The sequence below is a fragment of the Otolemur garnettii genome, unplaced genomic scaffold, assembly GCF_000181295.1.
Source record: "Otolemur garnettii isolate 467f Iridium unplaced genomic scaffold, OtoGar3 scaffold00136, whole genome shotgun sequence".
Lineage (NCBI taxonomy): Eukaryota > Metazoa > Chordata > Mammalia > Primates > Galagidae > Otolemur > Otolemur garnettii.
Genome location: NW_003852531.1, coordinates 3,148,651 through 3,161,666, shown reverse-complemented (window position 1 = coordinate 3,161,666; position 13,016 = coordinate 3,148,651). Strand labels below are relative to the sequence as shown.

Below are 13,016 nucleotides of genomic sequence, written 5' to 3'. Positions count from 1 at the left end.
TTTTTTTTTGCAGTTTTTGGCCCGGGCTGGCTTTGAACCCACCACCTCCGGTATATGGGGCCAGAGCCCTACTCCTTTGAGCCACAGGTGCTGTCCAAATGCAATCAGTATAACCTAATTCTTTGTACCCTCAATGAATCCCAAACAATAAAATAAAAAACAAACAAACAAACAAAACTGATTCTACAGATTATATAAAAAGGCAAAAGACCCAGAGAAGCCAACATAGTACTGAATTAAAACAAAATCAGATGACTGACACCACATGACTTTACAGACTTGCTGTAAAGCTGCAGTAATCAAGAGGTTATAGTATTGGTAAAAGAAAAGGCAAATAGATCAATGCAACAGAACGGTAAGCCTGGAAACAGACTCACACAAATGTGATCAGCTGATCTTTTACAAAAGAGCAGAGATAATGGAGAAAGGATGACCTTTCCACAAAATGGTACTGGAAAAAATGGAAATCTATATGAAAAAAAAAGTGATCAGACACTAGACATTCCTTCAAAATGAATCATAGATGAAACTGGAAAATGCAAAACTATATATAAAATCTCTGAGGTGGCGCCTGTGGCTCAAAGGAGTAAGGTGCTGGCCCCATATACCAGAGGTGGCAGGTTCAGACCCGGCCCCGGCCAAAAACTGCAAAAAAAAAAAAAAATCTCTGGAAGATAACAGGAATAAATATAGGTGATTTGGGGTTTAGTGATAAGTTTTAGCTACAACACCAAAAGTATAATCAATGAATAAAATATTACCCAGTCTGACTTTATTAAAATCAAAAACTTCTGCTCTGCAAAAGACACTGCTTTGAGAAGGACAAGATAAGCCACAGACCGGGAGAAAACATGTGCAAACACATCCCCCTGGATAAAGGATTGGTATCTAAAATAGAGGAAGAGTCATTAAACCTCAACAATAATAAAATTGGCTAAATTAAACATGGTAAAAGATCTGAACATACTCCTCCTCAAAAAAGATACACAGATGGCAAATAAGTATATGAAAAAATGGTCAACATCTTCTATCATTAAGGAATTGCCAATTAAAATAAGACACTATTACATACCTATTAGAAATGCTAAAATTAAAAAAAAACAAAACCTGTCAGTACCAATATACTGACAAGGATGTGGAGGAATAAGAATTCTCACCCTTTGCTGGTGATAATACAAAGTGATAAGACAGCTTGGCAGTTTTTTACAAAGCTAAACATGGTCTTCCTATATGACTTAGCAACTGCATCCCTTGGTATTTACCCAAATGAGTTGAAAACTTATGCCCACACAAAAACTTGCACATAGACGTTTGTGGCAGTTTTATTCATAATTGCCAGAACTTGGAACCCATCTGGACATTCCTCAGTAAGGAAATGGATAAATAAACTGTGGCATGTCCAGGTACTGGAAAATTAGTCAGTGCTAAAAAGGAATGTGCTAACAAGCTTCCCCTCCCCCATCCCCTACACACAGACAAAAATGTGGAGGAACCTAAAATGAATATTGCTTAGTGAAAAAGTCAGTGAAAAGGCAATGTACTACATGAGTCCATCTGTGTGACATTCTGGAAAAGGCAAAGCTATAGCAATAATAATAGATTAGTGTTTATGAGGGACTTAGATGGATGGATGGGCCAGAATAGGAGGGATAAGTAGATGGCTCACAGTTTTTCAGGCAGTGAAACTATTCTATATGATATTGTACAGGTAGATATATGTCAGTATGTATTTATAAACAAAACAAAAAGCTCTGATACATTACTTTGTTCACCAGAGATAAATCAGAGATGTGTTAGGATGAGAAACTGCTTGTTGGTTAATGCACATGCGCACATCTACTTTGCTCGGTCCCCATCAGTCTATCATGTTCCAGCACTGCTTATCTGCATGTGGCCATGTGTGAACACACTTGCTGAGCTGATGAGGGCACAACTGAGGGAAAGCAATGGTTACTGTGGCTGCTAGTATCTCTTGGCTACCCTGTCACCATGTGCTCCCACATTGCACCCTGAACACACTTCAGCCCGTTCGTGGTCATTACGAGTAGACACTTCTGTCTATGCAATCCTTGCTTCTAATTTTTTGGTTGGATTTTATTAATTTTCTATTGCTATATTACAAATGATCACAAATTTAGCAATTAACACACTTTTTTTCTGAGGTGGGGTCTCACTCTGTCACCCAGGCTGGACTACAGTGGCATGATCATAGCTCACTGTAGCCTTAAACTCCTATGCTCAAGCAATCCTCCTGCCCCAGCCTCCTGAGCAGCTGGCACTACAGGCCACCATGCCTAGCTAATTATTTTTATTTTTTGTAGGGCAGGGTCTCTTCTCTGTTTCCTAGGCTGGTCAAGAACTCCTGGCCTCAAGTGATCATTTTGCTTTGGCCATTCAAAGTGCTAGGATTATAAGCATGAGCCACTATGTCCAGCCTAACACACATTTATTATCTCATAGCTTCTATGGGACAGGAGTCTGGATACAGGTTAGTTGGGTCCTCTGCTCAAGGTTTCACCAGGCTGGAATTAGGAGCAGGCTACAGTCTCATGCAAGGCTCGAGGACCTCTTCCAGGCTCATTGGTTATAGGCAGAATTAATTCCCTTATGGCTGTAGGACTGAGGCACTTAGCTCCTAGAGTGTACATGCCATTTCTTGTCCTGTGGTCTTTCCTACAAGATGACAGTTTGCTTTGTCAAGGTGAACAAGAGGGTATCTCAGGTGTTTTGAATTTTTCTGACTTTACCAAGAGCCCAATCCATCTGATTAAGTCAGGCCCATCCTTGATAATCTTTTTCTTTTGGCTAAAATTCAAATGATCTTAGAATATTCATTACATCTGTGAAATCTTTCAGCTTTGTCATGTAATCCAGCCTCATCACTGGAGTGAAATCCATCAAACTCCCAGTCCTGCCCACACTCAGGGAGATTGCATAGGGCATGTACAATTGGTGGGAGGAATCTTGGGGCCATCTCAGAATTCTTCCTACCACAAGGATAATTAATCCTGTTAAAACTAATGCTGTCAAATTAATCCTCCTTGATTTTATCACACTGATCACTGCCCTTCCCCTAAAATAACTTTCCATAGTTCTACCAAGTATAGAGGATGAACTTCAAATTCATTGACCTGACATTCCAGGTCTTTCTCAGACTTGCATAAACCTTGACTCCAATAGGTCCTCCTTAATAAGCCCCTAGTTACAGGGGTTCCTCTGTCCCTTCCACACCCTCATGTTCTCTGTGTCTGCATTCCTTCTGGTACACTTTTAGGCCAAATTTGTCCTTTCCCTTCTCCTTTTTATTCAAAACCTATATAGCCTTCAAGATGTCACATTGACATCTGTCTAAAATCCTTCCTGAGCTCATCTTTGTTTAAATTTGTCCTAAGGTACAATTGTGGATTTCAAAAAATGACCATAAGCTTCCCATCCCTTTTGTAATGCAACTCCATTGCTCATCTCAAAAGTTTGGCTGGATTTCTTTACATCTTGACTTTGGGCCAATGGGACATTAGCGAACATGATGCAAGAAGATTCCTAAAAAGCACTTGTGGGTTGGAGTTTGCCTTTTTGCTGTCTTGGGAACACTACTACCACTACCAGGTGACTGAGGCTAGATGAGCCTCCCAGATGATGAGAAACATGTGCCCCAGTTATTCTGTCACATAGGCGTGGTGGCTCACGCCTGTAATCCTAGCAGTCCGGGAGGTGAAAGCAGGTGGATTGCCTGAGCTCACAGGTTCAAGACCAGCCTAAGCAAGAGCAAGAACCCATCTCTAAAAATAACTGGGGGCGTTGTGGCAGGCACCTGTAGTCTCAGCTACTTGGGAGGCTAAGGCAAGAGAATTGTTTGAACCTAAGAGTTTGAGGTTGCTGTGAGTTGTGACACCATGGCACTCTACCAAAGGGACAAAATGAGACTCTGTCTCAAAACAAAAACAAAAACCCCACAACTGTCTGGTGTTTTGAGTGATGGAGCTTTGTATCATGTTTACAGCAAATTATTTACTCTTTAAGACTACAAAGATTCCAACTTATCCTTTAAGCCACATTTCTTTTACTCAGCTTCATTCTAGTATGCTTTCTTATGAAAAGAGTTCATTATAGAACAATGATTTTCTACTGGTGTGCCACAAAAACTTTAAAAGATCATTAATTAAATTATTTTTAAAAGAAGTTCAAAGCATGGATAAGTGTTTTTTTACTCTTTTTTTTTTGATCAACATAATTTAAGTGTGCTGCAGAAGTTTAACTACAGGTTTAAGTGTGCCATGAGATAAAAAAGGTTGAAAAACACTGTTACAGATCATGATAGAAGAATTATATGTGAATCACAGTCTGGTTTTTAATATCTGGAAGCATCTATGGGAGTGGGTCATAATGTTTATCAAAAACATATGGCTTTAAAGGTATAAACAACAGATGAACAGGTAAACAAAATGTGGTATAGCTATATACTAGAATATTATTCAGCCATAAAAGGAATGAGGTTCTGGGGTGGCACCTGTGGCTCAAAGGAGTAGGGCGCCAGCCCCATATGCAAGAGGTGGAGGGTTCAAACCCAGCCCCGGCCAAAAACCACAAAAAAAAAAGTCCACAAACACAAAACTAGAGATAGACACATTCTATGTTTGGTAATGAGGCTTCTGATGTTATACTATGTACTATCTATACCTCTTTAATGAGAGAGGTATCATTATTAGAAAAATCCATTTGCTTGCCTTTCCAATAAGTCTGATTCCCAGTGACAAAAACCAGGCTGGTTCTTCCATCCATAGTGGTACCTTGTACTAAGATATGCTCTCAATAAGTATTTCCCAAGCATCAGTTTGGACACAAACCATAAATTAAACTTTTCATCATAAATAAAGATAATGAATGATCTAAGGCAATATATTAAAAGGTACCAAAGGTGCTCTAAAAGAAAACATGTGCTGTGATATAGAGGAATGCCCACTTGGCCTTTCACTACTGCTAGGACTATTGGATGCCATGACTATTGGAATTAAGGGGGCAGCATTAACATGCAACTGGAAGCTTGGGGGCAGGGGATGGGAATGCCAGGGAGACAGGGTGTGTACAGCGCTCTGCCCCAGTGGCCCAGATGGTACTAACTGCCCCTGGCTTTAGTTTCCTCATTTGTAAAAGGCGAGAGCTACCTTAGGCTGTTTACTTAGGTTTCTTCTATCCCTAAAAGAGACTTGATGCTATTAGTGCTATTTTTTTATCACAGTTTTTATGAGTTAGGTAAGTACTCAAAATGAAATGTATAATACTGATATTCCTATTTAACATTAGAGATTCCAATGTTCTCCTATTTGCATTCAGAAAAGGAAATGTGGCTTAGCTACACAATTAGGAGGACTTACTAACTCATATTTAATCAGATGATAAAAATGACAGTATGGCAAGGAATATAAAGAATAAGCAAATTACTTAGACACAAACTTCTTAGTCTTTAAAGCTAAATTCCTAGTAAGTTAAATGATTTATTACCTTCTATAGTACCAAATCTTCAAATAGATTTATTTTCTAAAATATTGGAAAGTAGGGGTTGGGGGGAATGACTCATAAATTAACCAGGGATTGTCTGGATATAATTATAAACTACCAATCACCATGATTCAATGATATTCAAACTTTTCTGAGATAAGGTATCATTGTTACTTGGGCTACAGTGCAGTGGCATCATAATAGTTCACTGCAACCTCAAACTCCTATATTCAAGTGATCCTCTTGACTCAGCCTCCCAAGTAGCTGGGACTACAGGCTCCTGACACTATGCCTGGGTAATTTTTCTATTTTTTTAGAGATGAAATCTCGCTTTTACTCTGGCTAGACTTGAACGTCTGACCTCAAGCAATCCTCCCACCTCATCGTCCCAAAGTGCTAGGATTATAGGTATGAACCACTGTACCTGGCCAATATTAAGACTTTTAAAGCTATTTTGTTAAAGAAAGGCAGAAAAACAGAAAGAATGAAAGAAAATTAGGTCTTATCTAAAAAGACTATTTATGAGACTTAAGGAACTTAGACATTCATAGCTGAATGTTCAATAACACTTTCCAGTGAAATGGTCTCTTTAAAATGTCTATAGTTAAAAAAATAGTTTAAAAAAAATTGAATGGCTTACTCTCTTGTTGGTGAGTTAGTGGAGGATTCCTTTTTTGAATCAGCGGAGCTTAGCATTTGCAAAATACAATTATTTTTTTCAGTGGATAAGGCATCTCTTTCTTGCTCAGTGTGGATTAATTTTAAGGCCTCTATTCCATCTTCTCCCTCCATCTTGTCACCTGGATTTGGCTGTGGTTCTGGACTGTTTAAAACCAGATCATCTTCACTTATAGAAACCGTGAGGTCATTGCTGCTACATGAACTTTCCTCCTCCTCCTCCTCTTCCTGCATTTTTCTGAAGGGCTTTTGTGACTTTGGGTCCTCATGATCAAGATGATCTATAAGGGAGGACATGAATAGATTATCAACTGCTAATTTCAGGAAGAAGCAAGGTAATATAGAGTGGAATTACTCATCAGTTAAAAACATGTAAAAAAATTTAATTACAGTATTTAAAAACTTAAAAAATATATGAAAGTATCACAGTGGATTTTAAAATCAGCAAACTCACTTGCAAAAATATTTCCACATACATATTTCAGAGCTCAGAAGAATAAAATTTGTTGGTAAAGTCACTATTTTGTTTCCTATAGAGATAAAATTAGAAAGATATTGTCCTTATGTAAGAACATTACCATCCAGAAAAACTAAATACCAACAAAAAACAGCAAACAAACAGCCTCTCGTCTCACCTGAGACATGTCCGCCAGCAGAATAGTTCTCTTGAGCCCACTTATTTCCAGATGCACAGTATTCTGAAACCGATATCGCAGAGAATGGCGGGTTGGCGCTTTCTTCTTCGACTTCAATATGTTCCCGTGTCAGTATTTCTGCCTCTGATCCCTCTGATCTGCGGGAACTGTCACACTTTAAATCAGTGGTTCTGTTCTCGGGACTTAATCTTTCCCATAATGGGGAATGGAGTTCAGTAGACTTTTTGCCTTCAGATAAATTACTCTTGCTGCGATATGTGTTGCTGCCTATCTCCAAGCAATGAGTTTGTTCCTTCTCAGACAATACACTGGCTGTGACTGGCGTTTTCTCACCAATCTTAAGAGATGTCTTTCCATTTATTTTGTCAGACTTATTTAAGCACTGTGTGTCACTACCAGTTTGTACTACAGAGCTGTCTGTCATATTACTGCTCGGGGCTGTCTGTTGGTGTGAATGTGGGTCAGGAATTGAAAAGTTCTTTGCGGGTTGGGAAGATTTCTGCTCTGTACTAGAATCTCCAATGTCTGAGACAGCTGACATTTGGCGGCCCATAAAGAATGTTGCTGGTTGATACAATCCTCTTGACATGGTTGTTCCTGAGATAATTCCCGCCTGCACTGCAACCTGCAACACCAAAAGAGATGTGAGTTAAACATATTGTATATGAACAATAAGTTTTTTTCCAGAAATAAAAGGAGATAAAGGAAGCATGACTACTGAAATCAGCATCTATAGTGTTTTATAAAATTCATGGCTTCCTACATAGTGAGGGGGCAAAAAAATAGTATAGCCTATATTATTTAATTTTATAACAATGATGGTTCACAAAACAAATACAGGGAAGCAACTAAGGAATATATTCAATTTTTTAATAAAGACAATTACAAAAGATGGGAAAATCAGCTTAGGAAGGCCAATTATTTCTTTAACAGATCATTTTTTTGACATAATAACTAACATCAATTTTAAATACTATCACATAAAGCATGGTGGAAAAAAGAAATTTTGCTTCATAATTAGAAAAACTCACAATAAAACTTGCCAAGAAAAACAAAAACAGACAAAATGCCATTTGAAAATACAGACCATGCCAAAGTAGTATAAAATGAAGCCACAAGTCTTCAAAAGGAAAACATATTCCTCCCAATATTTTACTTTTAATGACTTTTCTGAAGTTGGTGAGATTTTCAAATTCAAGGGTTGCTGAGCTGCTCTGATTTGGCTCATAAAAATTTGTAAAGCTTGTCATCCTTGCACAGGGGCCATGCTAATCTCTGTATCATTCCAATTTTTTAGTATATGTGTTGTTGAAGTTAGCACAGGAATACATGTTTTTGAAAAAAGAAATGCATATTTCAGATGACATCATCAGGAAAGTGAAAAGATAACCCAAAGAATGGGAGAAAATATTGCAAATCATGTATCTGATAAAGGCTTAACATCCAGAATACATATAGAAGTCATAAGCAATAAAACAAATAACCCAATTTAAAATGGGAAAAGGATTTGATATACAAATGAAATAAATATACTAAGTGATACTTAATAACATTACTCATTAGGGAAATGTAATTCAAAAGCACAAGATTCCACTTTACCCACTGTCTTAGCCCTTTCAAGCTGCTATAACAAATTACTATAGATTGGGTAGCTTACAAATAACAGAAATTTGTTTCTCACAGTTCTGGAAGCTGGAAGATCTTGGAAGTCCAAGATCAAGGCACTAGCAGGTTTAGGGGCTGGTAAGGGCCTACCTTCTCATAGGTAGTATCCCTTTGATATATGCTAACATAGTGGAAGGGGGCAAACAAACTCCCTCAAGCCTCTTTTATAAGGGCACTGATCCCTTTCAGGAGGATTCTCCCCCATGATTTAATCACCTCCCAAAGGTCCCCACCTCTTAATAACATCTCTGAAAGGGTTAGAATTTCAATGTATGAATGGTGGGGTCAGAAACATTCAGATCATAAGCAATGGCTATAAAAAGATAGGAATTTTAACTTACGATCTTTAAGATGAAGAGCACCCCTCCAATAATTAGGAGAGAAACAGATGGAAATAAAGATTTTTAGGACTTACAGGTCCTTTGTTACACAGCATGCCTAGAGGCCAAACACATGGAACCAGATGAGAGTGTAGGTAGGAGAGAGAAAAGGACTTGTACCTTTACATGGTAGAAGGAAAAAACAGACAGACAGATCCATGGTCCAACACCTTTACCGGGGCAGGGTGTTACCCAGACAGGCCTCCCATGGGCAGCACAGGAAGTTGACTTGGTGGGCTCAGAGCAGAGGCATGAGTTTAGGAGGCCCTCTGAGACGGAGGTGCTCAGTGCAGCACATCTGCACAGTCTGTGCAGAGAGGGAGGGTTGGCAGGGCTAGTTAAGCAGGCTGTGGCTAGCTGTCCAATAGAGAAGTAACCAGGGAGGAGGTGTGTGGGACAGATGCCCTAGATCAACCACAGTGAGGAAATGCAGGTGGGGAGATGGAGTGGAACTGGAACTGTGTCAGGGTGACTGAGTCCTGCTTCTGATATGAGAAAGTCCAATTTATAAACTATTTAAAATGGATGCTGCTGAAACAAAATTTTAATAATTCACTACGAAGGGCAGCAATAAGTGTTGTCAAAGGTGCAGAGAAAGGAAGGAAGAAAACATTTTAAATGAGGATTAGGAATTGCAATAGTATCTTGTTTCTGCTAAAAATGAGATGATCTGCTTGCTTTGTGCTACTACAATATCAACAGCAAAGAAATTCGATGTTCTTACAACACTCATAAGAACCACAAATATTTTAAATTAGAGGGAGAGGCACTGGAGGTTGTAATTGTAGTTATTAAAAGATGAAAAGTGAAAGCAAAGACAATTCTTCCAAGCACAAATAAGACCTGGAAATAATGCTGAAGCAACGTATAAAGTAGCTTATATTCTTGGGGAAAAAGGAAGCCATTCAGTGATGCAGGAATTGTGACAGAATGCATTGTGAAGTTGTAGGATGCTTAGACCTCATAACATTTCAAAGCACAAACAACTGCCTCTTGGGGAGAACCATAACTGTTCATCAGCATGAACTAGCCCTCAACTTCACAGAACCACTTCATGCCATACTTCAAAAGGAATATATATATACACATACACATGCACATATATATATCAAGTACAAGACGCTGTGCCAAGATGCTGTGTAACAAAGGACCTGTAAGTCCTAAAAATCTTTATTTCCATAGTATCAGTTCATTCATCCAAAGTGACTGAATATTTCTTTGCAAGGTAAAACAAAGTCTATATATGATATGTGGCAAAAAATCCAATCATTTTGAAAAAAGCTATCTTTTCTCAAACTAATTCCTTAAAAGGAAATTTCAGATGAACGTTTTTCCCAGTTAGCAAAGGTCACTGATAAACAGGATGATGTATGCAAATCATATGAAGAATAGAAAGCTATTAGAGACCTATTAATTGGATAATACCATGAAAAATTCTCCAACTTTAAGAATCATGACGTCACACTCAAATTTGCATTTTAGCCTAACCTAGTTTATATCACCAAGGCACCTGAAGAACCACAGACAGAATTGATTGAGCTCTCCATAGATAACATCTTAAAGTTATCTATGGAGATAGATAACTATCTTTTTTTTTTTTTGTGACTTTGGAAAAAAAATAAGTTAACCATTTTTTTATTTTTTAATTTAATTTTTTTTACATATACATGTGTTTATTAGGTTTCCACTTTTTGCTTCACAAAATTAAAAAGGCTTAAAACTTAATAACAATTACAATGTTTAAGATAAGGACTAGAAACAAAAACCTCGTAAAGAACGAACGAAGATGAATACACTCCGAAATCAGATGATTGCTGCATTGAAATATTAAGCAATAAAATAATAATAATTCAAAGACAGTAACCTTCACATTGTCAAATAAGAGTATGTCTATTATGGAATACTTTGACTCTGAGGTTCAGTATGAAGTCATCAGTTGACTTCTTTTTTTTTTTTTTTCCAAAGTCTCAAAAAGAAAAAAAAAAAAGGTAAACTTTAACCATTCTTTTTAAAAAGTCATTGTTCGATGCTAAGAAAGATCCAGTTTGAAATATGGAAAAATGCAGTGGAATATCCACACCATTGGCAACATGCCCGAAAAATGCTTTCTTGCTTTTCAACCGCTTACTGGTGCAAATCTAGATTCTCCTCCCTAACACAAATCAAGATGCCCTTACAGTCACAAATGACTGAAATCCATCTAGGGGGATCAATGGAAACTGTGGACCTCCATGCTACAACCAAATATCCAAACTTTCCAAAAAAAGCAGACACAGCAAAGTCATTAAAAGGTTAACTTTAACAAATATTTTTCATTTTTTGAAATTACTTAGTAGTTAGATTTTCACAAAATAATGCATATTTTAAAGTATATCTAGCTGAAGTTTCTTGAATGTGCCCTTATTTGATAATGATTAATACAGCCTTCAACATTAAAAGGTTCCCCACCCCTGATACAGCCTGTTGAGTTAGAATATAATCCTGTACAGCATGTTACTGTACTGAATACTGTAGGCAACTGAAACATAATAGTAAGTATTTATGTATCTAAACTTATGTGAACATAGAAAAGATACAGTAAAAATATGGCACAAAAGGAAAAAAAAGATATCTTGTATAGGGCACTTACCATTAATGGAATTTACAGGACTGGAAGTTGCCCTGGTAGTTCGGTGAATGGCAAGTGACTGGGAATGCCCAGGAGAGCAGTGTATACTACTGTAGACTTTATAAACACTATATACATTTAGGCTACACACTAAATTTATTCATAAATTTTTCTTCCTTCAATAATAAACTTAGTTCACTATAATTTTCTTGCCTTATAATCTTATAAATTGTTTTTAACCTTTTGACTCTTCCGTAACAATACTTAACTTAAAACACAAATATCTGTACAGCTGTACAAAACCTTTTTTTATATCCTTATTCTATAAGTTTCTTTTCTGTTTAAAATTTATTTTATTTTATTTTTTTTACTGTTTAAACTTATTTGTTAAAAACTAAAATGCAAACATACACATTAGCCTAGGCCTACCCAGGGTCAGGGTCATCAGTATCACTGTCTTCCGCCTCCTTATCCTGCCCCACTAGAAGGACTTTAGAGGCATTTAGCACGTATCGAATTGTCCTCTCCTATGGCAACAATGCTTTCTCCAGAATATCTTCCTGAAGCTGTTTTACAATTAACTTTTTAAAAATATAAGTAGAAGGAGTACACTTTAATAACAATGAAAGTATGGTATAGCCAGTCCATAAACCAGCAGCATAGGAGTTTATAGTCATTACCAAATATTATGTACGCACACTATACATAACTGCAGGTGCTATACTTTTTTTTTATTTTTTGAGTAAATTTATTTCAGGGTAATGTGGGGGTATAAGCAACCAGGTCAAAATATTTGATTTAGTTAGGCAGTTTGTCTTGTGGTTATGTTCCCCACACAAAAATATACCAACACCTCCACCCTGTGACCATTAAGTGGCAGCACCCCAAATCCCCCTTTCTCCCATTTCTCATTCTCCCTCCCCTCAACATGAACGGAAATGAGTTTTTCTCCTATTTGGGCATGCATTGGACTGTCTACTGGCTTCATATTAGTATTGAGTACACTGGATATTTGCTTTTCCATTCTTGTAATACTTTACTAAGAAGAAAGTATTTTAACTCCATCCAGGATATTACAAAAGATGTGAACTCTCCATCTTTTTTTATGACTGAATAGTGTGGTGTGTATGTACCATAATTTGTTAATCCATTCCTAAGTTAATGGGCATTCAGCTTGTTCCCACATCTTGGCAACTGCAAATTGAGCTGTAATAAACAATCTAGTGCAAATGTCCTTAAGGTAAAATGATATTTTTTCTTCTGGGTAAATGTCTAGTAGTGGGACGGAGGGTCAAATGGGAGGTCTAATTTGAGATCTTTGAGGACTTTCCATATTTCTTTCAAAGAGACTGTACGCTATACTTTTATACCACTGTCACTGCCATAGGTTTGCTTAGGACAGCATTACCATAAACACAGCAATGTGTTATGCTATGTAAATGTCACAATGTCACTAAAAGATAGGAATTTTTCAGCTCCATTATAATCTTATGGGAATCCTGTTGTATATGTGGTCTGTTGTTGATTAAAATA

At 37.3% G+C, this 13,016-nt stretch overlaps 1 protein-coding gene and 1 pseudogene across 3 annotated transcripts in view; both read right to left on the bottom strand.

Annotated features, from left to right (window-relative positions):
- The window catches only part of KIZ (kizuna centrosomal protein), a 149,485-nt gene that overhangs the window by 98,292 nt on the left and 38,177 nt on the right, over positions 1 to 13,016 (bottom strand). For all 3 annotated transcript variants that reach the window (XM_023518384.1, XM_012810551.2, XM_023518385.1), the window contains 2 exons: positions 6,810 to 7,455; positions 6,137 to 6,455 (listed from right to left, as the gene is read on the bottom strand). In XM_023518384.1, the coding sequence (XP_023374152.1) occupies positions 6,137 to 6,455; positions 6,810 to 7,455 (965 nt within the window). The remainder of the gene's footprint in view (positions 1 to 6,136; positions 6,456 to 6,809; positions 7,456 to 13,016) is intronic.
- LOC111727998 lies at positions 8,059 to 8,151 on the bottom strand (annotated as a pseudogene).